The following is a 25,796-nucleotide window of genomic DNA, read 5'->3' on the forward strand; positions in this document are numbered from 1 at the left end:
GACTGAATTTTCGGATATTATAAAGGAGGTAAAGAGGGCAGCGGCGCGTGAGAGACGGTCACAGAGAGAGAGGGCGGCTGCCGACGAGAGAGAATGAGAGTTGAGAGAAGCAGAGAAGGAGGAGTCACCGAGTCAGGCAGAGAGACTAAGAGAGAGAGAGAGTGCAGCAGCGCGCGAGAGACAGAGAAAATGAGTATGAGGGATTGAGGGTTTAGGGTTTACAGTTTACACATTTTAGATTTTACTATTTTAGGCCCAAAAAGCCAAGCCTAGCTTAATTTTCGGATATCAAATCGGATACGGATACGGATATCGGATATCCAATATCTGATTTTATCGGATATCCGAAATCTGAAAATTTACTATCCGAGTTGGTATCCGGTATCCGACATCCGATCCGAAAAAAATCGGATCGGATATCCTAAAAAACGGATCTTACGGATCGGATTTTCGGATTTTCCTGCTCAGGCTTAGTGATCAGGCCTACCTGGGAGGGTTTTTTTAGTTATCTCTAGGTTTTCTCCCTTGGGAGGGTTTTCCTAGCCTCCATTGCTAGATTTTTTCAATTTTTTTTAAAGGTTTCCATTCCCTCTTATCCCTTTTCTCTCCATCTCTACCATCTCTTTCCTCTTGGTCTCAGTTGTGAATCTTTGTAGGGGCTTCTACTGATGTTCTTACCAGTGGTAAGCCCCAAAAACCTTTTAATTGTTTTCAATAAATAGATCTCATCCTTGAGATGATGATTTTTCTCTTGAGTTTATTTTCTTTTTATGTTTGTATGGCGAGAATTGAAGATCTAGGGTTTCTTAATCTCAACAAGAATCGGGAGGACCACATGAGTATTTTCACTCAAACGACTACGCATCACTGGAGATTTCAAGCCGAATCAGTGCGAATTCACAGATTGTATTGCTTCAGATGAAGTTTTTTTTAAGGCAATTGTTAATCAAATCTACAATGTATTTAGTTTTAAGGTGTGTATTTATGTTGGAATTCCTGAATATATATATTCGCCACTAATTCTATTCACATGATTTCATCGAAACTTATAATTACGTGCATCCTAATTTCCTAAGAGATAAAGATGAAGTTCACTTTGTCAATTGGTTCATATTTTATTTAGTAATGTAAGATTGTAAGGTGGGTTTGCAGAATGAAGTTATGAATGCTAAAAACTTTACAGACATGTCACATGTTAGATTATCCCTTACACCTAAACTGCTGCTATGATATACTATACGTAATACGTGTTTCATTGGCCACACTTCCTTCTACAGTAGGTTAATCAGTGCACTTTGCCCAATCCAGAATATTATTGGACGAGATTTATTGTTTTGGTCTGCTAGTTTTTGTCACCAATATGGCAATATTTCAATATAACTTTCAAGTTTAGTTGATAAGCTATGACTTCTTCAGATCATACACTAAAATTATAAATTAATTAGGTGCTTTTTTTTACTTAACCATAACAGTAAGAGCTACAACATACTACGAAAGATATAAAAGAATTTACTCTTAATTTTAATTAAGATGGTCTCTTATATAGTTTATACTAAGAGATACAACATACTACGAAAGATCTAAACGAATTTACTCTTGATTTTAATTAAGATAGTCTCTTGTATAGTTTATACTAAGAGCTACGACATACTACGAAAAATATAAACGAATTCACTCTTGATTTTAATTAAGATGATCTCTTGTATAGTTTATACTACGTACATGTTATTTATAATTTTCATTATGCATTTATCAATTAATATTTCGATTATGTCTTTAATTATTATTAAATATAAATTATTTAAAAAATATTAATATTGTGAAAATATAAATAGAAGCAAATCTAAGCTGAAATATATTAGGAAAAAAAAATTGTTTAAAAAAAAGCGGCAAAAATATGTCACATATTCACAGTGACACGAAGACACCACAACTTCGCTTGATAAGAGGACATGTGTCCATCCCATGAACACGTTAACCCCTTCTAAAATACGTACATATCATTATTTGTACCCCCATCAACTGCCTTAAACATTTTATGTACTTAAACAACAGTCTCTTACAGTTAATTTAAACACTACAAAAACAAACATACTCCATTATTCCAACCATTTCTATATTTTACGGGAGAAATATGGCGGATTTTAAGTGGTCAAAAGCGGTGGTAAAAGTAGTCCTACTGGTGGTGGTGGCGGCGGCGACAGTGGTGATAGTCGATAGCAACTCTAGCGTAGCGTATGGAGGGAAAACCGCGGCGGTGGATAAGATAGAAGGGAATCCAAAAGCAGCAAAAGATGGTATGGATCAAGCAGAGTATGAGGTCTCTGAAGAGGCTGCCCCTTGGACTGAATGGGCTAAGGAAAAAATTCAAAAGGGCCTCGGCTTGAAGAATACGGACACAACCAATAAAGATAATATCGACCAAGTCGTTACGGGTACGTATATATACTTAGTTGTACTAGTAATTGTACCGGCGTGGAGTTTTCTTCGTGAGGAGGGTCTTTATAAAATATATATGTAGAACAGTAAAATTATATGGTTTAACACTGTCTTAAAATTTTGATTGTTTGATTCATGCTAGTAGTTGGATTATACATGTGCGTTGATACAGGGGTTTGAGATCAATAGTTTGGACTTTGGATTCATAGTTATATCATGACTATAATAAATTTAAAATAGTTTGAAATTTCGATTTGATTTATGTTGTTTGTCTTGTGAGATTGCTTTATAAATTATAACAATCCGCGTAAATATTAGTTACCATGAGAAAAATAAGTTACCATGAGATCAAGTTTACTTTTGTTTATATATTTTGGGGGAAATAGTACTATCTTTAGAGTAGAATATATTATGTCTCGATTAGTTAAGTTAGAAGAAAATATGGTTGTATATATGGAAGATTTTCTTACAGTACACTGTATGTGATCAAATAATTAGCATGATGCAGACCATATATATAGTATTGATGTATGTCTCTTGGGCGTGCAGATACTGGAGAACATATGTCTGATGCTGCCAAGGAAGCATCCGGCGAAACAAAGGAGAAGTGTAAACAAGCAAAGGGTAAGACACATGAAGCTGCAAATGAAGCAGCCAATAAGGCCTCAAATGTCAAAGATGCTACTCTTGAGAAGTCCAAAGAAGCTAGGGATAAAGGATATGAACGTGCTAACGAGGCCGCTAACAAGGCTTCATCAGTAAAGGACTCCGCCACTGAGAAGGCCAAAGAAGTGGGAAACAAGGTCCGAGACAATGCTGAAGAGGCGTCGAAGAAAACTAGTGAAACAACTCAACAAGCGAAGGACAAAGCATATGAAACTGCTAATGAGGCAGGGAAGAAGGCTTCAAATGTTAAAGATGCTACACTTGAGAAGTCCAAAGAAGCAAGGGATAAAGGATATGAGCAAGCTAATGAGGCTGCTAACAAGGCTTCATCGTTCAAGGACTCTGCCACTGATAAGGCTAAAGAAGTGGGAAACAAAGTTCGAGACAATGCTAAAGAGGCCTCGAATAAGGCAAGTGAAACGGCTAGGCAAGCAAAGGACAAAGCATATAAAACAGCTAGTGATGCTGCTAAGAAGGCTTCAAATGTCAAAGATGCTACTCTTGAGAAATCCAAAGAAGCCGCTAACAAGGCATCATCGTACAAGGACTCTGCCACAGAGAAGGCCCGAGACAACGCTGAAGAGGTATCAAATAAGGCAAGTGAAACAACTCGACAAGCCAAGGAAAAAGCCTATGAAACTGTTAGTGAGGCGGCTAATAAGGCCGCTTCAATGAAAGACGCAACCATCGAGAAGGCTCAAGATGCAAAGGAAACAATCCAAGATGATGTAGAATATGCCTCAAAGAAAGTTAAAAACAAGGCTCAACGAGAAGCAGAAGTAGCAGCCCAAAAGGCTAAGGAGGCCAAGGATAATATAGCCCAAAAGGTTGAGCAAGCAAAGGAAACATTGTCCCAAACAGAACAAGATGCGGAGGAGACGGCAAATAAATGGGGGACTAAGATACCCGAGGAGGCGAAGTTCAAGGAGGCCGAGGCGGAAGGAAACTTAAATTGGGCCAAGGAGAAGGCCAAGGAAGGGTATGATAGTGCCAAAAAGAAAGCTACTGATAGTTTGGATGGCGCCAAGGGTGAGGGCCAGGATACGATGTCGCAAGGCCGTGGTGAGGAGCTTTGATTGCTTAGCGTTTAATTTGTTGCTTGTGTTATAGTAATCTTTCTAATTGGTTAGTGATGGTTTTTTTGGAGATCTTTTGATTCTCTTTACAAAATATAAACGTTAGTTTATTATGAAATTGTTCTTCCCTTAATTGTTATGATATGTAAGGATTATGCAGCAATTTGGTAAAGTAATTTGATAAAGTTAACATACTAAGCTAGTAGATTTCTTCATTGTCAATTTGTCATGGTTGTCAATTTATCATGTACTCTATACTGTATTTTGTTTTGGAGACTAATATTATACGTAATATTACATGTTCAATGAAATTCTTGTAAAGAATTTTTTTTGTTAGGTTTACACAGGTACTTACGATAAAAACATATACATATATGACAATTAGTAATTACTACTTGATGCGTGTATATGTGAGAAAAATATCTAAATGATATTGATTTCGAATATTATAAATACTTGTAGTATTAATGTGAATATCTGATAAAAAAAAAAAAATTATTAATTAATGATCAGGTATAAAATAGATGGTCCTATTTGGAATTAGCAAGCTAACTAGTATTGCTTTACAAAGCTACAACTTCAATTCTACTACATTGGTTAAGCTACAAGCCCACAAGCCTGGAAAATATATGGAAACTGCAAAAAAAAGGATCAAGCTCAGCTCGACTCCAAAGAACCACCGGAGAGACAGTGGAACGATCCCATGAGGTTCCGAAGCTTCTGCATAATATTCCTCTAGTCCTGGCCTTTGATACTACACTTGATGTGTTTTTACTTTGGTGAAAGGAACTTAGAATTCTAGCTTATGTTGATTGTATTTGGTTGGAAAATTCTAGCTTTTTTTTTTGGAAAATAATAAGAGATTTTATTACCAAAGTGTAACCAAAGTTACAGCAAAAGGCCTAGCTCAAAACAACATCAGCAAAGGCAGCTAATAGCAGACAGCCTTGCTGTTTGCAAAAGTAATCTACATCCATCAGCTTAAGAACATCTGCAAGCAACATGGAAGATAGTATCCTTCAAAACACTGATATCACTCTGATCCTATTAGCATTTCTAAAAATTACAGCATTCCCGTAACTCCAAATCTGATATATGGCCTCAGTAAAGCTTAGAAGAAACCTTGTAGCTTCTGCTAGCTTTAATTGCACTGTCTGATCCAACTCTAAATTCAAGTGCTCAAGAGATCTATTGCAACCCAGGACCCTCAAAATACAAGTCCAGATTTCAGCAGACTTAGAACACGCAAAGAAAAAGATGCTAAGCAGATTCAGCATTGGCTCGACAAAGAGCACGTATAGGATCACAGGACACTCCCAAGCCTGTCAGTAGCATATATATAACTTGTTCTGAAATGCCAACCATGTAATATGGATACTCCTAGGACTAACCTGATTATTATAAACTACTCTTCTCTAATGTACTTCAACAAAAAAATCACCTTGCAAACACTTATGCACCACCTTATCCCATCCTCCAATGTGCTGTATGAAGTTTCTGCAAGACATAATTTTCTTGATTGCCTAAGAGCAATTGGTAGGAAAAGGAAAGGAATAGAGATTGCTGCTTTTTTCCAGTTAGCCAAATTCTTAATGTTCAGGCCACCAGCAGACTTAGGTAAGCATATTCTATTCCAAGCAACTAGAGCTTTTTAAATTAGCAATATCACCAGTCCACAAAATTACTCTACAACAAGTTTCAACCTACTCAATCATCTTCTTTGGAAAAATGAAAATCTTTCAAAAAAAGCTTGCATCCCAAAAAGTTGAAAATGAAAATTATAGCTTTAATACTAGGAAAACAATGTTAAAAAGTTGATATCGAGGAAAAAAAGTTGATATTTTGAATATACATTTCAAATCAAATATAATGCCCAAAAAAAAAAACAAAAAGGTTACAATAGTTTTTAAAGTCAAAATTTTAAAAAGTTGATCATAAAAGCCAAAACTTAACAAATAAAAATGGAATATAGGAAGAATCTTAAATTTTATAAAATATACATATACAAGTATAGAAAGATATCCCTCCTTAATCATCGTGTCGCGTCTCTAAAATTGTACTCATGGTAAAATCTTGTGTCGGATTATGAGGTTCTTCCGCAAGGTAATTCTTGGGCTGATCCGGGTAACTAAGTTCTAGTTTTGGTTCTCTTTAAAGACTAATTTTCCAATCTAATTTTCAACTTCCTCTTACAGACGGAGCTGCGTAAGGGGAATATGGGAGGGATGATTACTCATTGAATGAACCTCAATGAAATATTGACTTTAAATGTTTTTTAACAATGCATTGTTATTGATTGCTATGGCAGTCGGTGGATGGTGGTGACCCACTATCCATAGAACCTGGATCCGCCGTTGTCCATACTTGTGTCAAATAAGTTAAAGTTACCTCATTTTTATGCCATCAACTTACTTTTGACAAGGAGAATCAGGGTATTAATTATAAAAGGAAAATGGGAAAAATCTTTAAAAATGTAAGTTGTTAACAATTTTACCGGTTTCACATTTGTACCAGATAGGTAACAACTTCATTTTACAACCATCAAATTATTTATTACAAAAAGGTTCCAGACAAAAAAGTAAATGGAATATAATGCGAAAAAAATGTTAAGGATTGTTGCAAGTAAATAGTTTCTTAAGTATTTTAAAAATGTAAGGACAAAACATAAAACATAATCTATTTATCGGTCTTTTTATTTTTTTTATTTTTTTTATTTTTTTGGAAATGGTGACATAAACCTAACTGTTTGCAATCTTTATTTTTTAATTTTTTTTTATACAAATTTGCAATCTTTATTTGTGGCAAAATATGTTAAAACTAAACATTGATTGTTACTCCATATTGTTAAGGAGGCTATCTTACCTTGCTCAAGCAAACTGTGTAAGTTCAACTTCTAAAACCCATTAGGAATCATTTAGGCCTTGTTCGTCACCATAATTAGTTTTATTAAAACTAAAATCAGATTTAATTTTAAGTTTTCAAAATTTTCAAAACTGTTGTTTTATTTTTTCCCTCTATTTAACTATTGAGAAAATATCAAGCTTGTCACTCACACTACCTAGTATTACTGTAACCATAAATAACATTATACGAACACTTTCATCGAATCTTCTTCTTCATGCTCAGTTTTCGCATGGATCTTACTGTAACCATAAATAACATTATACAAACATTTCCATAAAAATCATCTGCAACTCATGTGACAAAAAAAAAAAAAAAGTAGATTTTGAATCCACTGCAAAGCAACCCAAATGAAAAACTATTAATAATATGAACAAACAATCTATGAAACATAGCCTTAATTAATCCTTTTTATGTGTAAGAGTGAACTTTAGTCATTTAAAACAAAAGACTTTGATCATACCGGTAAGTGAACAAATTATCTTCATACTGTCTTATGATTTACGAAAGATGATAATAACATATCTAACCTTATCTTGCTAGATACAACTATAACAACTCAATAAGTGATATTAATATCACGTCCAATTAAGCATAAAATTTTAAGTGCAAGTGCGAGCATAATCAGGCGCAGATTTTATGTGCAGCGAACCTAAAACGTAACGCTCATGAAACCAAAAACTAGTGGTAGAAGGAAAACCCCCCTAGCCTAGCAAAGGACATAGAAACACAAGTACAATTATCACTATATATTTATACGAGTACCCTAAAGTTTATTTTATGTCTTAAAAATTGTAAATTGTAATACCCTCAACCACAGCTTTTTGGAGTTCCAAATTTAACCTCCTTTCGATTAAACTAGGGTTTTTCTCTCTCCACTTTCTCTCTCATAAATTTTTTGTTTTCCTCTTTATGTCGCCGAAGATTCCATCATACTATCATCATCAACAAAAATTACAATAGAAAGAGAAAAATTATCAAAAACCCTAATAAAAATCTTCATATGACGGACTAAATCTATCGAATTTGATCCATCTGAGTTGGTTGACGCTAGCGTTTTTGATCATTGTTCCTTCTTACAGATCAGATCTGCTTAAAAATTGGCCAGATTATTCACTTACAAACCCTAATTTCACCTCTTTCTTTTTTTTTTTTTTTTTACGGATTTTTTCTTTTTTAATTTTTTTTTTTGGAATTTGATAGATCTGCTTGTTTACATGTTGAATTTTGAATCTGTCGGAAGAAGACGACGAAGAAATTTGAAAATTCAGAAACCCTAATTCAATCCAGATCGAATTCGAACCCAGAAAAGTTTGAAGTCAGAGAATAATTCCCCCTAATTTTTTCTTTTACAATTTGATTTTTCTTTTAATTTTCTTAAAAAAGTAACAAAAAAAAAAAAAAAAAATTGAATCAAAAACAATGATCAAAACGGTAGTATACCAAGGTGATAATCTACTGGGTGAAGTAGAGATTTATTTTGAGAACAACAACAACAACATAGAATTACTGATGAAGGGGTTGAGGATAAGTGATTATTCACAAGCAAGTGAGAGATGTCCACCACTTGCTGTTCTTCATACTATTACAAAATCATCAGGTGGTGTTTCTTTCAAAATGATGGAGAAGTTGCACTATTTTCAACAACATCAACAACAAGATTCCCAGATTTTTGCATTGCATTCTACCTGTCTCAGAGGTAACAAGGTAAAAACCCCTAATCCATCCAACAACAAAAATACCAAACTACAACAACAAGAACTTATGACTCAATCGATTCATTACCGCGAATAGAACCGAACACGAATGAATTCGGATCATTAATAATAATAAGTGGACTTGTGGGATATATAAATTGGAATTTGGAATTTGGAATTTGGAATGTGGAAATTTTATTTTTGGTTGGGTTGGCTGTCCATTTTTATTAAAATTAGAATGTGGGTTAAAGTGATTGCCATTTTATCTGAACAACTGTACTAATTTGGATTGTGATGGATATTTTGATTTGACTCTGGATTGAATACATTTTGGACTTGCGTTTAGTATTTTGGTTCATGTTAAATTAAAGAAAAGATAAGAAAGAAAGAAAAATAACTTGTATTGGGTTAAAAAAGATTGAACCTTTGAAATAACTGGAGAAACGGAAGGCCAGCTCGTGTTCTTTGATAGTGTTTATGAGGAAAATGATATGGAGAAAAACAAAAACCTAATTTGTGGGTTCAATTCTTTTGAGGTAATGATGCTATGGACTGGAATGGTGTAGAGATTCATGGTTTGCGTGACTGTAATATGGGCTAGGCACCATATACATGTATATATTAATTACTAGTAGTATTATATTCTTGTGAATTTTTTGCAGACTGCTGTGGTGCCCTTTGGTGATCAGGAGATCCATTTGGTGGCAATGCGTACTAGAAGAACGGATGGTGTAACAGCCGCTTGTTTCTGGGGTTTCTGTGTCATGCCAGGGTTATATGAATCTTGTCTTGGGATGTTAAATCTTAGATGTCTTGGTATTGTATTTGATCTTGATGAGACACTAATCGTTGCAAATACACTGCGTTCTTTCGAAGATAGAATTGAGGCCTTGCAAAGAAAAATGGGTGTAGAAGTTGACCCGCAACGATTGGCAGGCATGATAGCAGAAGTGAAGCGCTACCAAGAAGACAAGGCAATACTTAAGCAGTATGCTGAAACTGATCAGGTGGTGGACAATGGGAAAGTCTATAAAATTCAAGCAGAAGTTATTCCAGCTCTTTCTGACAACCATCAAACTGTTGTTCGCCCACTTATTCGGTTACAGGATAAGAACATTGTCCTTACTCGAATAAATCCTCAGGTATGTTGCCTGTTTGATAACGTGGTTTATGCTGAACTGGCCGATATTACTGCTTTAAATTTTTCCCCTTTTAATTTAATGTCATATTATCTCTGTCTGATCAAGTGTTGACAAACCAATGTGTTTGCTTCACTTGTGAGTGTGTTAACATTGACATGTGAATAGGTGATGCTATCTTTTAGGTCAATGAATTTTTTGGTGTGTGGATAACTGAATTTTTATTGATAAGTTGTTTTGTTTCGGTTTCGGCAAATGCTTATTTGATGCATGTGTCCAGATTCGTGATACAAGTGTTCTTGTAAGATTAAGACCTGCATGGGAGGATCTACGCAGCTATCTAACTGCCAGAGGTCGTAAACGCTTTGAGGTTTATGTTTGTACAATGGCTGAAAGAGATTATGCTTTAGAAATGTGGAGGCTTCTCGATCCTGAATCAAATTTGATAGGTGGGAGGGAACTTTTGGATCGCATTGTTTGTGTCAAGTCTGGTAAGAGTTAAAAAACATGGTTTGTAAAATTTGCCAATTTTCCTCCTTGCCAATAAGAGGGTGCACACTTTTTTTTTTTTTTTTTTTTTGGTTGAATTGTATTGTTCATTTTCTATGTTTCATTTATTTGATAGGATCAAAGAAGTCGCTGTTTAATGTTTTCCTTGGTGGAATTTGTCATCCCAAAATGGCCTTGGTGATTGATGATCGTCTAAAGGTGTGGGATGAGAAAGATCAGCCTCGGGTGCATGTTGTTCCTGCATTTGCTCCTTATTATGCACCCCAAGCTGAGGTATGTATATCTAAGTCGTCATGGAGCCATTAATTGGTTATTAATCTATTTTGTTCACATTCTAGCATTTTAACCATATGTGTCTTATTATGTTAGGCAAGTAATGCCATCCCAGTTCTCTGTGTGGCTAGAAATGTAGCTTGCAATGTTCGAGGTGGTTTTTTCAAGTAAGTCATTTCCATTTGTATACCAATAGTATTAATTGTATCAAGGTTATGTTCTTGTGAGGACATTACATGATTTTGATATATATCTATCTTGTTACTTATTAAGTAAAAAAAGAAAGCCTTTGATCATTGCCTGGACTGAGTAGGGCTTTTGATTTTTGCATTGTTCTATGTTATATCTTCTTCTAAAAACTTCTGCTTACATGTGAGTTTCACTACAGAGAATTTGACGAGGGTCTCTTACAAAGGTTGTCTGAGGTTTCTTTTGAAGATGATCCCAAAGATTTACCTTCCCCACCTGACGTGAGCAATTATATGGTATCAGAGGTATTTTTGCTACCTTTTCCATTAATTTTATATATTCTGGCCCCTGGAAGATGTCTCCTGTTGTTATTGGTTATTTGTTGCTTTGCTTCTGTATATGGGCAACAGTCGTTGCTGTTATTTGTCAGCTGCTTGTTTTCCTGCTTGGCATGTTGTTAACATCGTTACCTGCAGGATGATGGATCTGGTTCCAATGGAAATAAAGAACCAATTTGTTTTGACGGGATGGCGGATGCAGAGGTTGAAAGAAGGCTTAAGGTAATTTATCCCTCCTTGGGGGACAACTAAGGGGATTTGGCAGCTTCTTTTCTTCTTTTTTCTGGGTACAGTTAGGAATTCAAGACTTTGTCCATTATAATTTTGATCTTCTATGTTATTCTTCTTATCGAGATGAAAATATATTTGGCTTTTCTCATCCTCCAGGAAGCAGTTTTATCCTCTTCAGCCCTGTCACTTCCAAGTGCAACTTCTTCGGTGAATGTTAATCTTGATCATAGGCTTGCATCTTCTATCCCGTTCACTGTTGCTCCTGCTTCCATGACAATTCCACATTCTGCACCCCAAGCATCCATTGCACCTTATGGTAACCTATATTCACAAGCAGGTCCATTAACTAGACCTTTAGGTAATATTGGTCCTAAGGACCTGGGGCTGCATAATTCTCCCGCTCGAGAAGAAGGTGAAGTACCTGAATCTGAGCTAGATCCTGATACAAGGAGACGACTGCTCATATTGCAGCATGGCCAAGATATGAGACCAAACGAGTCTCCATTCCCAGTAAGAACTCCTGCTCAAGCTCCTGTTGCAGCTCCAGGTTCTGTTCCGGTCCCTGGTTCAGTGCCTGTTGCAGGTCCCAGCCCAGCTCCAGTCTCTGTCTCAGTTCCAGTTCCAGGTCCAGGTCCTGTTCCTATGTCTGGCCCTGTTCCAGGTCCTGTTCAACGGGTACAATCACGTGGGAGCTGGTTTCAAGTTGAGGATCACATGAACATGAGTCCTCTGGGCCGACCACCAGCTAAAGAGTTTTCTATACCTCCTGATGCTGTACATGTTGAGAAGCAGCGGCCACCTCCCCCTTCTTTCCCACGAAAAGGGGGGAGTCCAGTTTGGCCTGATCGTTCTTTTCCTGAAAAACAAAGACTGCTGAGAGAGGTAAGTTTTAGCTTTTTGACTTGGACCTAAAATCTAGGTGTGTACTAAGGTATATGCTACTTGCTTTTAAGCATTCTACCGTTCCTTTTTTTGTTTCATTCTGAGTTTCTCTTCTGCAGGCTCCTCGCAGAGATGACAGGTTGAGGTCAAACTTTTCAGTGCCTAGCCATCAGTCATTTCGAGGTAATTATTGACTTGAAGTGCATATCTTCATTTAATTGTGGGATTGTTGCATTTTGATTTGTGACTGGTGCTTGCTCTGTTCCTACTTGTGTGAATTGCCTGTTTCTTCGTTTGCATATATTTCATGGAAGTATATTTGTGAGTAACTAAATCTATCCAATCTTCTTTTCAAAGCGTTGTCATGTGCATGCTTTGGATGGCTGTTTTAATTTGTAATAGTACTCATTAGAGTTGTTGGTTGCTTTGGGAAGATGGTATATTATTGCTCATATCTAAAGGCTAAACTGATTATTTATTGAATAGAGTTATATTTCTTGGTTGTTGATAAGATATGCTACGAATGAATTTACAATCGAATAATTTCTTGGATTCCTCAGAAAAAATAAGTCAACATAATCATAGTTATATAGAAATGAGTTTACTTTCTGGTTGTCACTTTACTTGCTTTCGTAGAGCGGAGTAGTCCATGTCTGTCTTGCTTTGTTAAGATTAGAAATGTACTTCTCTAATGTACTAATGTGGGAAGCTTTATAATTTACAATTCAGGATTCCTCCTTGTTCTGGTAACTTGTCTCTTTCTCTCTCCAATTATAGTGGTTGATCATGTTGATTAAAGTGAAAGTGTTTAACTTATTGGTTTGGTGCACCTTTTTTTACATAAAGAAAATCCTTACAGTCTGTTCTAATGGTGTTTGTGAGGGGGAGGAAAACATTCTGCCTTTTTTTTCCTTCCCGACTTGTTAAGCTCGTCACAGCTTCTTTATGATCCCTTCTTATTTAATAGCTAGTGTTTTGAGTCTTTTGACTTGATAGCATTGCATGTTATGAAAACGGGACTTGTTTGAACTTTTGGTCATAATGTCATATAGGCTGGCTCTGGGTCTAAGTTTGCATATTGGACAAGAGTGCTAAATCAGCAATAAATCTTGCTGGCATAATTTTGTTAACGACACGATCAAGTTACATTCTACTTGCATGTATGGATTTCTGTTTAAGCCATTTGGAATTTTGGATTCTGGATCTATGTCATTCTTATTTTTATTTATGGCAAATGCTAATGAGCGCCTCCAGGGTGCTTGTTAAGGAGAATAAAAAATAAATCTTATTAGCAATAAATGAGAAATTTTTTACTATTAATTTTATGTCTACTTTTATTTAACCTTAAAATTAATTGCAGCCTAAATTAAATGCTTCCTACCCATATTACACGATTTTGCTTCCCCCAAAAACTTCATCCCTATACTGTAAAATTTTTGAGTAAAAAATCTACCCCCCTCCACCCTCTAATCTCCGCCACTTGTAATACCTCCATTGATTCTTCTCCAACCTTTTTCCTTGTAAATTGGTTCTTCATAAACCATACCCAAATCTTCATACCCAAAATTTATTGTCTCTAACCCATCAATCAACAAGCCACTGCAAGAAATTAGTGTCAAATTCTGTCCTGTGGAAATAGCATCCAAAAACATCATGTTGTCATCTCAGCTTTCCCAAGAGGGTTGATTCTTCCCCTTTTTTCTTTCCTTTTCTATAGGGTTTTCATTTTATAATCGACGGCGAAGCCGTTGATGATTTACCGCTGTCCCAATAATGATTCTTCCATGTTAAGGGGCAAGGAAATGCTGTGCGAATTCAAAAGAGGGGCTTTTTTCTTGTTTATGACATGGTTGTGTGGTGGTGGTTGGGACTATGGAGGGGGTGGGTGGTGGTAGTGGTAGCTTTTGGGTGACTGGTGACTGGCGGTAGCTTCTGCCTTCTGGGTAGAGGCGGCTACACTGGTTGGGGGTGGGTAACTTGGGTACTACTACCATATTGGTATATAGAGAGGGAAAGAAATACGAAGTAAATACTAGGATGGTTTATTATGAAAAAGTAAGTAAATTAAATATTCTGCTACTTTGGAAATTAGAAAGATTCTTTTCTTTTAATTAAGTTAGATATCTAATATTAAGGATATGGGAAATCCATACTAAATATAAATCAAATCCAGCGCCCCAAGGACATTCTTTAGCAGGATCCTTTATTTTTATTAATCCTTTGTTTTTTTTGTTTTGTTTTGTTGTTTTGTTTTGTTTTGTTTTGTATACATGCCCTATGATATTAATATTTAGTAAATGATGATTTTTCTTCTTTGAATTCATTATTGTTGTTGTTGCCTTTTGAAGGTGATGAAATCTCTTTGAGCCGATCAGCTTCAAGCAACAAAGATTTTGAAGTCGAATTTGAAAAAAGCAATACTTTGGCAGAGAGCCCTTCAGCTGCTTTACATGACATTGCAATGAGGTTGGGAACCAAGGTAATCACATTGGTGTTAATAAAAGAGGTTGAGGAGACTCAAATAATTTATTTATCTCACTTGTTTCTACCTTTATGTTGACTTACATGAATATTGCAGGTTGAGTTTAAACCAGGGTTGGTTGCTACCCCAGAGTTGAAGTTCTCTATGGAGGTTGTCTACCTGTCTTAAATCTTACTATGCTAGAATTGATCATTTTTTGTAACTTTCTATCGCACCGGTTTTTCCTTATAACCAACTTAAAAATATGTGTCATTCTGATGTTCTTTGGTTTATACTAAAAAGTACACTGTTGCCTGACCTGCCTAACCATGCTAATAAGGTCATGGATTGGAATGTTAGAATTGCTACTATTACTTGGCACTGGTAGCTTTTGGGGGTAATTTTTAGTGGTGTATATTGTGAATTCTGTATGTAATCTTTGTAATTCAATTTCATACAACATAAAGCTTCTCATTTATGTTCTTGTTTATAATTTGGCTGTACCTGATATTAAGAGAAACTACCTGAATAAACTAGGCTCTCTTATTAAAGTTACTTTTAATTTTCTGTCTTTTTCGACATTATTGCTTACATGGTATATTAAATTCTTCTGATGGTGTTGATTTGTTGTCTGAATTCTGGTGTTCTCTCAATTTAATGGATTGTCTGTTCATGTTTTTGACCTGATGAATCTTGCTATAACTTCAATAACTTATTATTTTGTAGGCTTATTTTGTTGGAGAGAAAATTGGTGATGGGACTGGTATAACCAGAAGGGAAGCCCAGCAATGTTGTGCAGAAGCTGCTTTGATGAATTTGGCTGGTAAGGTTACCTGAAAAAAATTTCCATCTTTTTTTGTATTACATGACATTTTCTTCTCTGCCTCTCTATAAATTCCTTAATATGTGAGGGTTACATATCAACAAATTTGGCTTTACTGCTACAATAACATATCCGGTATGGAGATGCTGTCCCAAAATACTATTCCTGCCTTTTTAATATGGAGATGATGTCCTGTTCCTAAGAAACAAAGTAGAGGATCCTCAAATACTTCTTTCTTTCTTTCTTTATTTTTTTTTCTTTTTTTTTTTTTTTTTTTTGGTTGGTGCTAAAGCTTATCTACTCACCACACTATCAAGGAAGCTCCTAATTTTATTATACTCCTATAAAGCTCCTAATTTTATTATACACCTATACGAAATTACCAATCCGTCTTCCATCCCTTTCAGCATGCCTCAGTTTTTTTCCATTTCATTGTGAGAATTGTGAGATTAGATGCTTTCCTTGTTGCCTTTGATTAACCTTATGTTGTGGGGTATAGCTTTAGAAGCCATTTCTGATTTCACATTGAATATTGTTTAGTAGATAATTATGCCCTTCTGCATCACTTACATCTTTGGATGACTTGTATCTTCTGGCCGATATTGTACTTGGTTATTTTGTGATTACAAAAATGTTTTCTTCTCTCCTGACCCTCTTTATCTCATTGTGGAATCAAGTAAAGGGTTTCGGTATATCAAAAGCCAAAGAATGAGGAATCCTTCTGCTTTTATTATCTTCTGCTTTTATTATCAAAAACTCAATTCTAAATTACACTACTGATTTTTTTTTGTCCTGCCTTCGAATGATTGTTTTGCTAAATTGCAGATACTTGTACATATTTGATTCATATGTAATCTGATTTATTGGTGATTCTGAGCATTTGATACTTGTTAATTGCAGATAGATATTTGACCCATATAAAGTCTGATGCTAGCACACCACAAAGTGATACAAGTAGGGGTCAGAGTCCAAGTGAGATGGGATTTGTTAGTGATGCAAATTCAAGAAAAGAAGAGACAGTACCTTCATCGGAGCTCACCAGACTGGATGACTCTATTGTAGTTGGCTCTAAGGACCCCATGGGCTCAGTTCCTGCTCTTAAAGAATTGGTAGGTGGTAATATTTGTCTATCGTCAAATTTTGCCTTCTCTTTTAATCTATACTAGATTAGTGCCTGTGCGATGCACGGTAGTAATAATTTTTTTCCATAATTAATTGTGATATAATATAAAAATAAGGCAACTCATGTGGAATAAACAAATGCAATGCATATAGAAAAATAAAATAATTAGGCAAAATTTATAAAAACTACAATTGAGAAAAAAAAATATATATATATTTTTGATTAGTTGTGTTGAATTAAAGTAGTATATATACATTATATTACATTAATGATGCATATTATTCCCAATAAAACTATACAATATAGTGACTATATGACTAAAGACTTATTTATAAATGTCTTTTAATAAACATGAAAATATTAATCAAACAACGAAAATATTTTAGGTATATGTGTATGGAAGAATATAATTAAGAACACGAAATAAAAAGAAATACATTTTATGTAAAGATAATATATAAGATTTGGAATAATATTATTATAGTTGTATTATACAAATATTCCAAAAATAAAAGATTATTGTTTGCTAAAAGGGGAGGGGGAGTTTTGGAGGGAATAAACAGCACCAGGAAATGACACGTGTCATTCCTGGTGTCTGTTTTAGTATTATGTTATTAATGATTGAATTATTGGTTGTCATTTCCAGTGCATGAGAGAGGGTCTTGATGTGGATTTTAAAGGTCAGTCTCCGACTTCAACTAATCAAGTCAACAGAGATGAAATACACATGGAGGTACTAAATCTAGCTTGAGGTTACTTGTGATCCTGTTTTGTTTTATTCTATCTGTCCAGAATAAATTTCTCATAAATTTTTTAGTACTTGCAAAGTTTGTCACCTTGACTAAACATGTGTGTGAAAGGGGGCCTGTGAATAGTCTGACTATGCAGTCATGGGGGGATGGGACACTGAAGATCATTTGTGGAGTATGGACATGAAATTACTTGTATCTGGGCCCAATAAAATGGAGATCTCTTTGATGTGACAGTGTAACAAGGTTCTAATGATTTAATCTTGGTTTCACTTATTGATTATGTCTCTCTGGTCTAAATTGTTATGTAGGTGGAAGTAAATGGACAAGTTCTGGGCAAGGGCACAGGATCGACATTGGATGAGGCGAAGATCCAGGTATTAGCTCTTTCTGTTAAGTCTTTTGCAATCCTCCAATATCTTAAGAGACACTAACACATGCACCTTCACACAAAGAGACAGATTGAATGAACTAGAATCGTGTGGCCTCTGTATCAAGGAGATTATGTAATCATTTTCTGCCTTTTATCAGGCCGCTGAGATGGCTCTTGCAACTCTTAAATCCATGCTGGGTCAAAACACTAAGCGTCCAAGTTCTCCGCGGTAAGTACTCTTAGACGTTTCTGTATAATTAGTTTAGCCTTGTATGCCCAAATCTTATTAGTAGAATAGTTACGGATATTGTTGATGGCCAAGGAAAGGCAGGCAGGGTGATTAGATTTGAAATCAAAATTGAATTAACATAATCTCAGAATGGAGTATAGAGCAGGGTAGTGAACCTTGAGTTTATGAGTTCTTGATGTATGTTTTTTTTAAGATGATACTCCATACTTCGGCATTGAGAAAGGGATGGTAGTCTTAGCTGCTTAGGTTACAATGAGAAAATACAAAATAAAATATCTTAGTAGGCTCTGATTGTACCTCATAAGCTGTGAGCCTGTGGCAATGCTATTGAATTGACTTGCTATAAGAATTTTTCACACTGTTTGATCATATGAATTACAGGTTGTTGCAAGCGATGACCAGTAAACGCCTAAAACCAGAGTACTCTCGGGTTTTAGAACATATGCCATCTTCAAGATATCCAAGGAATGCATCACCTGTGCCTTGAAACCAAGAACATACAATGCTCTCTTTTGTGATTACATGGTGTGGCCATGTACAGTAATGCCACACCTGGCACCAGCATTGGGTGCCTGGATCTTGGGACCCTCTTCATTCCCCCAAGAACCCAAATTTTCCGATCGGCCTTCTTTGGATACATAAATTTTCATGACAAACTCGAGTAATTGTGTTAGTTTGATGTCGAGTGTATGCTTAGACTCAAAATTAAACCATGTTTCCTACTTGTCCAATTTTGAGATTTTCAATGGTCGTATGGAAAAAATGCTGAAGTTTCTTCATCAATTCAGTGTATAGTCTCTTGGAGAGTTGGATATTATCTTTTGAGATAGTCTCTTCACCCCAGGGCTTTGGAGGGGTATATACTTGACTGGTAGAACGCATGATGTACAGTTGAAACTCGTTGCTGTAGAAGATTGGTTAACAAGCATTCCTCTTGGCGTTTTTGGTCAAGGTGGCTCTTTGCTTGCAGGACGGGGAAGATACATATTTTTGGCTTACATATACATCTGACAATGGTAAACTTGGCCTGGCTGAATTTTGTTAGAAGCCAGTACATTGACCAATTTCATTCTGATGTATCATAATATGCCTTGTATGATATTCATAGCATTATTATAGCTAGTATTAGTTGCACAATAGGATCATCATATTCTCCAAACAAAATCTAAGAAAAATAGTCATTAGTTGCTGCATTTTTTGAGCAAGATTTGGAAGGTCGAGCTGACTTATAAAGTCATTACATGCCCATTTTCTTTCGGGCAAGTAATGAAATTATTTGCCTTATGGACTTATATACATGCTTGATTTTGGAAAGTCTAACAAAAAATGCTCAACAAATATGTTCGAGCAACGCAAGTTGAGTATCATTATGAACTACAATTGTATCATTTTTTTAAGTTTGATCACTTTATTGTTTGGCAGGTCTACTAAATTGGAACAAATAACAAGGTTATTGCAACATATGAGTAGTCAATTTGAAGGATGAACTACAGTATACTGTATACACATGATCATGAGGCAATAAATAATTAACCTTCTATATCAACCTAGTAGAATTGATCAAGATTCAATTCAATGCGAAAAGTAATCTTTTATGTTCCAACATTTCTTGATTCCACCGTTGCACCCCTTAAATTTTGCACGATTTACAATGTGTATTTTCGCTGGTTAATTCATTAAATTTTATATAAATAAAATCATAAAAAAAATTAAAATTTTTTGAAAATATTTATTGAAATGACAATTATTTTTCACCTTTTTAATTTTGTGGGAAAGTTAGGCAGAAACTTATTGCAAATCAAGTTCTGCCAGAGTAAAAATGCTTTGGGGAAAGAGTTCTCATACTCACCAAGTGTAAACAACCATGGCCCACGGGTTATCCTACCGAGTAACTAGGTGAGCTATTGAATTTTCTGCCCTCTTAAAATGAGAAACAATAAAAACATTTAATGACGAAACAAGCAACTCCTTAAGTAAGAGCAACCATAAAGGAACCACAGACTCCTCTCCATTATTCTAGTTTTGTCCGCTTCGTTTAAGAATTGGATGTTTGGAACACAAAAAGGTTTATTTCCACCATTCTAATAGCAATGTTATCATTCAATCTCCATACATTCGTAAGGGTACGCTTCATTGCTTCAACATTGAACGGTTTAACGGTGCAAAGTTTCCCGACCAGCGCCAATCTCAATTGATTCACAAAACCAGTTTCGCCCTCCTCATTCGTTTCTAATCCCTCCTTACAACGATATTCTCATCTTCAATCAATTGAAGCTTCTCCCATTTCTTGATTAACTCCTCAATCATAATAGAAGAAAAATCGAGCGAGAATACTGCAATTCGATTGAAACTGAGGTGAAATAAGCACAAAACGACAAACCATATACCACGGACAACAAACACTAACTTAGGACGAAACTGGCTAGACATTGTCTATTTAAACAAGAAAAAAAAAATCACTTTTTAATAAACCACAAAATACTATTTAAATTTATTGTTACTTTTGTCAACAACAATGTTACTTCCGTCATTCCAATAATATTGCAACAATAAGATTTTTGCACTATTTATCACTCTTGTTTGACCATATAATATGATTTATATGTTAAGCAAAATATACGTGGGATCTTGTTAGATGCGTCTCATAAAATACTTTCACAAAATCGACTTTTTATAATTTTTACTCTTATACAATTATAGATATTTAACATATAAAATGTGATTTGAGAAGAGTAATTTCATTGTGCAATATCATTGAAACCGGGAAGTATGTCCTAATAGATTTTTGTTTTAAAATAAAATTTGATAAAAAAAAATTTCAAAAAAACAAATTATTTTTAAAATTTGAATAAAATAAAAGTCTACCGATAATTACTACTTTGTAGTCGTATAAAAACTCAGAAACTTGGAAGCACCAGTAAAATTCCTCAGATCACAGAGATCCGCCATTTTTGCACTCCGAGCTCTCAACCTACTCTTGGAGAGCCAAATCTAGAGCGAGAAACTACGCAACAAGGAGAGAGGAACCTAGAGAGAGATAGTGACCATGTCTTCCTTCGACACCTTCAGCAATGATGGCGATGAGCTCAGAACCACCGATCATCCCTTCGACGATGGTTATGGTGGCTTCGATTCTTCACAACGTTTCGATTCCTCAGGCTTCGGCGCCGTTGATGAGGTTACCGTTGAGACTGAGGTTATCGAAGATGATTCTCCGATGCCGTTTGGTGGAAACCCTAATTATGCTGATTCTCCGTTCAATGATCCGATCCCTGTTTCTAATGGTAATGGAAAACCCTACGATTTGGGAGCTGATGAAGATGGTATTTTCTCCTCTGATGGTCCTGTTCTTCCTCCTCCTGATCAGATGAATGAGGAAGGGTCTGCTCTTCGTGAGTGGCGTCGGTGAGCTTCGATTTCTTAGATTTGATCTTAATTGTTTTGTTTTTGTTAGATCTGATTATTGAATTTTATTTAGATTTTTTTTCATGTTGATGATTTTGTTTTGTTTTGAATTTTGAATTAATGTTGATGTAGAGTGTTTATTTCAATCTTTAGATGCAAACACTATATGATTATAATTGATTTGGACGTTAATTCTTCTCATTATGAATTGGATCCAAGCTTGGGATTGAATTTATTATTGTATTATTAATCTGTTTGGGAAGTAATTTCATAGAATGTGTACAATCTTGATTGGTTAGGGATAAGATTCCGTGTGTCTCGAGAGTTCATAGATATTGCCATAAATGAGATTTGTCTTGCGGTGGCGGCAGTTTTAATTGAATTGTGCTAATCAGGCAGTGAATCTTGTTGTTAGATCTATCTGGAGTTTAATTCTAGGATTCGTTGGTTTGTTAATTGGTTCGTTGGGAAATTTATGAGATGCTTCCTTAATATGGTTTTATTACATGAGGTACTACCCAAACATCAGACTATGAGATCAGGAGTATGTGAATTATTATTTTACTAAAGTAGTATCCTTGAGGTGTTATTAATGAAGATTCAATTAAGGCCGCATTTGGTTAAGAAGAAATGATTTGGAATTGAAAACTTCTTTTTCATTGCTTGGTTTCTTGCTGGGAATGTTAGAGAGGAATAATAGACTGGGGAGATGGAAGGGAGTAATTTTCAGGGGATAGAGGAGTGGAGGAAGATGAGAGTCATTAGACGTGGGATGAGTGATGTGGCATTGTCTTCAGTCTTCAGGTAAGTAAAATCTTACCATTCTCGGGAAGACATAACCGAGCAAGCCAGCTTAATCACTTTTTCAAAAACTTGAAATCTACCTTTCTGGGAAAGATATTCTTCCTCAACCTTAATTTTAAAAAGTCAGCATAAGAGTGAGCTGTTCCTGTTTTAGTAACATAGATAAGGATAATATAGAAGGATTTAGGCACTTTACATGTTTTCTATGTAAAGCAGCTGAGCACACTCGATTACTGACAGTAATGAAAAGTAATGAATTCATGTATAATTTTTCAAAAGAATCCCCTACTACTTCTCCCTTTCAGCCTCTTAATGACCACCCCCCCATACTATTTACAATCTCTCCGCATACTGTATACTGCTCACAGTCTTCTCACTATACCACTAAAAGCTCATTCCGCTTTGCTAAATTTTGCAGTACGATCTTCGACTGCATAATTGGCTGTTTCTGACATCATTTATTACAGTACAGTATTGTTTGATAGTTAGTGTTACACTTACACCTGATGTAGATGGGAGAGATTAAAGGATGGAGGGTTGAAGTGTAGAAAAGAGTGCACCATTTTTCCACCGTGTTTGGTGTCTGAGCATGTTAGTTTAGGTAGTTCAAATCTTTTGTGCTGTACAGCTGTGTAAGTAATTGAAGAATTTTGTTTTGTAGATTGATGTTGTTGCCTAAGTTTGTCCTAATACTCCAAAAGAAGAATGTGATACGAGAAGTTACTGATCCTTAATTCCTTATATTCACTTATAAAAGTTCATATTACGTAGAATTGAACTGTTTTGTTATTTTTCCTACACATACCTAATTATAAACTTAAGCTTTGTGCTGCAAAAGGTAAGATGTTTATTGTCACAATCACATTTTATTGTCTCTATCACTTTGTGTAACTAGGATGGCTTTCTAAAGATGTCTCTTCCTTTTCAGTGTCATTTTATGTTTATTTTAGACTAAGTGAGGTTCTTGTGAGCGTGCAATTTTTATTGAATTTTAAGGATTGTAGATTTTGCTTAGAATCACCTTGTATCTTGGTAAGAAAGAAACTTCAAACCATTCTCTGATGGACTTTGTTGATAAATACAATAGCTTAATCCTTTCACAACTTTTAATTGCACTAATTAGCTGATACATGCACCTCGTTAAGCAAGGAGTTTGTTGTTGAATAACAAAAGATACAGAACTGGCAAGAAAGGAGTCTAGATTTTGTTTAAGGCTATCTCTAACTTTTATTGGTAGGTAATGTATGTATAATTAACAGTTGTTTTATTGGCTAATGTTAATTGTTGCTTTAAGCCTTCAATGCTGCAAAAACTTTTAATTTTATTTCTTAGACTTTGCTCCCAAGGCCCTATCTAATCACCCAATAATAAAGAATGTAGATATGGTGCCACATTGACGCTAGAGAAATTTTTTGTTTAACTGTATTTGACTTCTCTAGATTTGTTGTAGTTGTATATTGAACCCATTAAATCTTATTTGAACTTGTGGAACTTATTGGACTTGTTGAAACTTATTTGATGTATTTTTTCTGGAATAAGTTACAATTAGTAGAACAGAGCACGTCTGAGGTACATCTCCACCCCCTGTTATCCCCAAGACCTAATTGCTTATTGAGCTAGTCTATGACCTGTTGACTGATAGCTATAACGTCCCTATCAATGAGGGGTGAGTAAAGCATATGGCAAACTTACCCCTAATTAAAACTAGGGAACAATATAATGATTGTAATTATAAAGAAGTTGGACTAAAACCGGTAATTCGTCTGTTCCTCACTATAGTAGACCTCTTGATTGGACGGTTTTATACCTTTATGGAATGGGTTTACCATAACTTGCAAGTTTTCCAAACTAAATGTAAAATGTGGACTATTATGTTGAGCAATTTGAAATAGAACTGTGATCTTATTTGATGGAAATGGAGATGAGTCAGATGACAATCATGACATGCCAATAGCTAGGCTACTGTTAAATTTGCTGCCTGTGATTAATAAAATGTATAATATCTGTATCATGCTTGAAATTTTTAGATACACATCTAGTGATAGAGTGACACAGTTTGGCTGTCCTTGTACAGCTTCCCCACCCCTACACCCACACCCCTAAAAATAAAAAATCACACACTTGGCACAACTGTAGGGGAAAGTTATATCATGCTCCTATGATAATACATGATTTGTTCTTCCTTTGTGCCTGATCTTTTTTACTTTGCAAAGAATTTGTAATCTGGAAAGAATGTTCTATTGTGGTACTCACTTTTGAATTTGTAGTTTTTTACCAGGAAAATATTTGAAGTGTTTAAATTTAATTTGGATGGTGATTGTGATACAGTCAAAATGCCATTAGGCTGGAGGAAAAGGAGAAAAAAGAGAAGGAAATGAGAATGCAAATCATTGAAGAAGCTGAGGAGTACAAACGTGCATTTTTCGAGAAGAGAAAACTTAACACTGAAACCAACATAAAGAACAATAGGGACAAAGAAAAGGTATACTTTATATATGCTGCCATGCTCTGCTTTATTGCCAATGTCACCCTTCTTTAAATATATGTTCTATGGGCTTGGCATTGATCAGATATACTTGGCGAATCAAGAGAAGTTCCATAAAGAAGCAGATAAACAGTACTGGAAAGCAATTGCTGAGCTCATTCCTCATGAGGTTCCTACCATCGAGAAGAGGAGAGGAAAGAAAGAAGAAGAGAAGAAGACATCAATCACTGTTATCCAAGGTCCAAAGCCTGGGAAACCCACTGATATGGGCAGGATGCGACAGATACTAGTGAAGCTGAAGCATACACCCCCACCCCATATGATTCCACCAAAACCTGAGCCTGCCAAGGATGGAAAAGATGGAAAGGGCGGGAAAAATGTCAAAACTGGTGAAGATGCAACAAAAAAGACCTCCGGTTCTGAAAAAGGTGCTACTGCCAATGGTACTCAAAAGTCCGAAGCTGGGCAACCAACCCCAGAAGTTGAGCAACCAGCCGCAGAAGCTGAGCTGCCAACTCCAGAAGCTGAGCCAGTAGCAGCTGCTTGATTGATTATACATGAATATGTTGTCCAAATCTCTTTTTTGCTTGTTTTATTTTCATACGGGATCCTAATTACACACTCTTCTGATCCTCCCAATGTCATGTATTATGGAGAAAGAAATGTATTTTTTGTTCCGTGTTCAGTCCATGAGACTTCTGTCTTTTTTCAGGCGTAGAATTTATATTCTTTAGTTCTCTCATTTGGGGAGTTGGTATCAAGGTTTTGGATTTGTTTTTCATGTTGTGTTAACAAAAACTCGAAACTTGTTGCTCCTTGAGAACTTTTGCTGTAACAATGTCAATTTGTTAATTTTTTCGTAGCAAATTAATTTGTTTAATTTCAGTTTACTTGCACCTGTAGGCTGTAGTTTATGACATTCATTTCAATTTTGCATTAGAGTGGCAAAGTTTGTAATCTAAACTATTAATATGGTAATAAT

The 25,796-nt window shown here is 35.4% G+C and overlaps 3 protein-coding genes across 6 annotated transcripts; all 3 read left to right on the forward strand.

Annotated features, from left to right (window-relative positions):
* The first annotated feature begins 1,787 nt into the window (after positions 1-1,787).
* Positions 1,788-4,379, forward strand: LOC110706875 (late embryogenesis abundant protein D-29-like). Its single transcript, XM_021884853.1, has 2 exons — positions 1,788-2,435; positions 2,989-4,379. Exons 1-2 carry the CDS (start codon positions 2,135-2,137, stop codon positions 4,179-4,181), a joined length of 1,494 nt encoding a protein of 497 aa, XP_021740545.1. The 5' UTR covers positions 1,788-2,134; the 3' UTR covers positions 4,182-4,379.
* A 3,477-nt stretch (positions 4,380-7,856) lies between these two features.
* Positions 7,857-19,414, forward strand: LOC110706876 (RNA polymerase II C-terminal domain phosphatase-like 1). Of its 4 annotated transcripts, none has more exons than XM_021884854.1 (17): positions 7,857-8,789; positions 9,442-9,921; positions 10,199-10,409; positions 10,544-10,701; positions 10,798-10,868; positions 11,090-11,195; positions 11,367-11,450; positions 11,616-12,341; positions 12,461-12,524; positions 14,690-14,820; positions 14,920-14,973; positions 15,529-15,625; positions 16,526-16,734; positions 17,395-17,481; positions 17,809-17,874; positions 18,029-18,099; positions 18,502-19,414. In XM_021884854.1, the coding sequence occupies exons 1-17, from the start codon at positions 8,505-8,507 to the stop codon at positions 18,605-18,607; spliced, it is 3,006 nt and encodes a 1,001-aa protein (XP_021740546.1). In that variant the 5' UTR covers positions 7,857-8,504; the 3' UTR covers positions 18,608-19,414. The 4 variants fall into 4 exon arrangements, with proteins under 4 accessions (XP_021740546.1, XP_021740548.1, XP_021740547.1 ...); XM_021884857.1 differs by lacking the exon at positions 7,857-8,789 and adding an exon at positions 8,804-9,315; XM_021884856.1 differs by lacking the exon at positions 18,502-19,414 and having other exon boundaries at positions 17,959-18,053.
* Positions 19,415-20,998: 1,584 nt separating this feature from the next.
* LOC110706879 (clathrin light chain 2-like) lies at positions 20,999-25,678 on the forward strand. Its single transcript, XM_021884859.1, has 3 exons — positions 20,999-21,525; positions 24,658-24,811; positions 24,900-25,678. The coding sequence occupies exons 1-3, from the start codon at positions 21,167-21,169 to the stop codon at positions 25,359-25,361; spliced, it is 975 nt and encodes a 324-aa protein (XP_021740551.1). The 5' UTR covers positions 20,999-21,166; the 3' UTR covers positions 25,362-25,678.
* Positions 25,679-25,796: the final 118 nt, after the last annotated feature.

Source organism: Chenopodium quinoa, unplaced genomic scaffold (genome assembly GCF_001683475.1).
Source record: "Chenopodium quinoa cultivar QQ74 unplaced genomic scaffold, ASM168347v1, whole genome shotgun sequence".
Classification (NCBI taxonomy): Eukaryota; Viridiplantae; Streptophyta; class Magnoliopsida; order Caryophyllales; family Amaranthaceae; genus Chenopodium; species Chenopodium quinoa.

Excerpts from the sequence above, each read along its gene's own strand:
- LOC110706875 (XM_021884853.1), top strand. The coding sequence starts at position 2,135 with ATGGCGGATTTTAAGTGGTCAAAAGCGGTGGTAAAAGTAGTCCTACTG. Across the intron at positions 2,436-2,988 it reads TATCGACCAAGTCGTTACGG|ATACTGGAGAACATATGTCT; the intron begins GTACGTATATAT and ends TTGGGCGTGCAG.
- LOC110706876 (XM_021884854.1), top strand. The coding sequence starts at position 8,505 with ATGATCAAAACGGTAGTATACCAAGGTGATAATCTACTGGGTGAAGTA. Across the intron at positions 11,451-11,615 it reads AGGTTGAAAGAAGGCTTAAG|GAAGCAGTTTTATCCTCTTC; the intron begins GTAATTTATCCC and ends CTCATCCTCCAG. Across the intron at positions 14,821-14,919 it reads CAATGAGGTTGGGAACCAAG|GTTGAGTTTAAACCAGGGTT; the intron begins GTAATCACATTG and ends TGAATATTGCAG.
- LOC110706879 (XM_021884859.1), top strand. The coding sequence starts at position 21,167 with ATGTCTTCCTTCGACACCTTCAGCAATGATGGCGATGAGCTCAGAACC. Across the intron at positions 21,526-24,657 it reads GCTCTTCGTGAGTGGCGTCG|TCAAAATGCCATTAGGCTGG; the intron begins GTGAGCTTCGAT and ends ATTGTGATACAG. Across the intron at positions 24,812-24,899 it reads ACAATAGGGACAAAGAAAAG|ATATACTTGGCGAATCAAGA; the intron begins GTATACTTTATA and ends GGCATTGATCAG.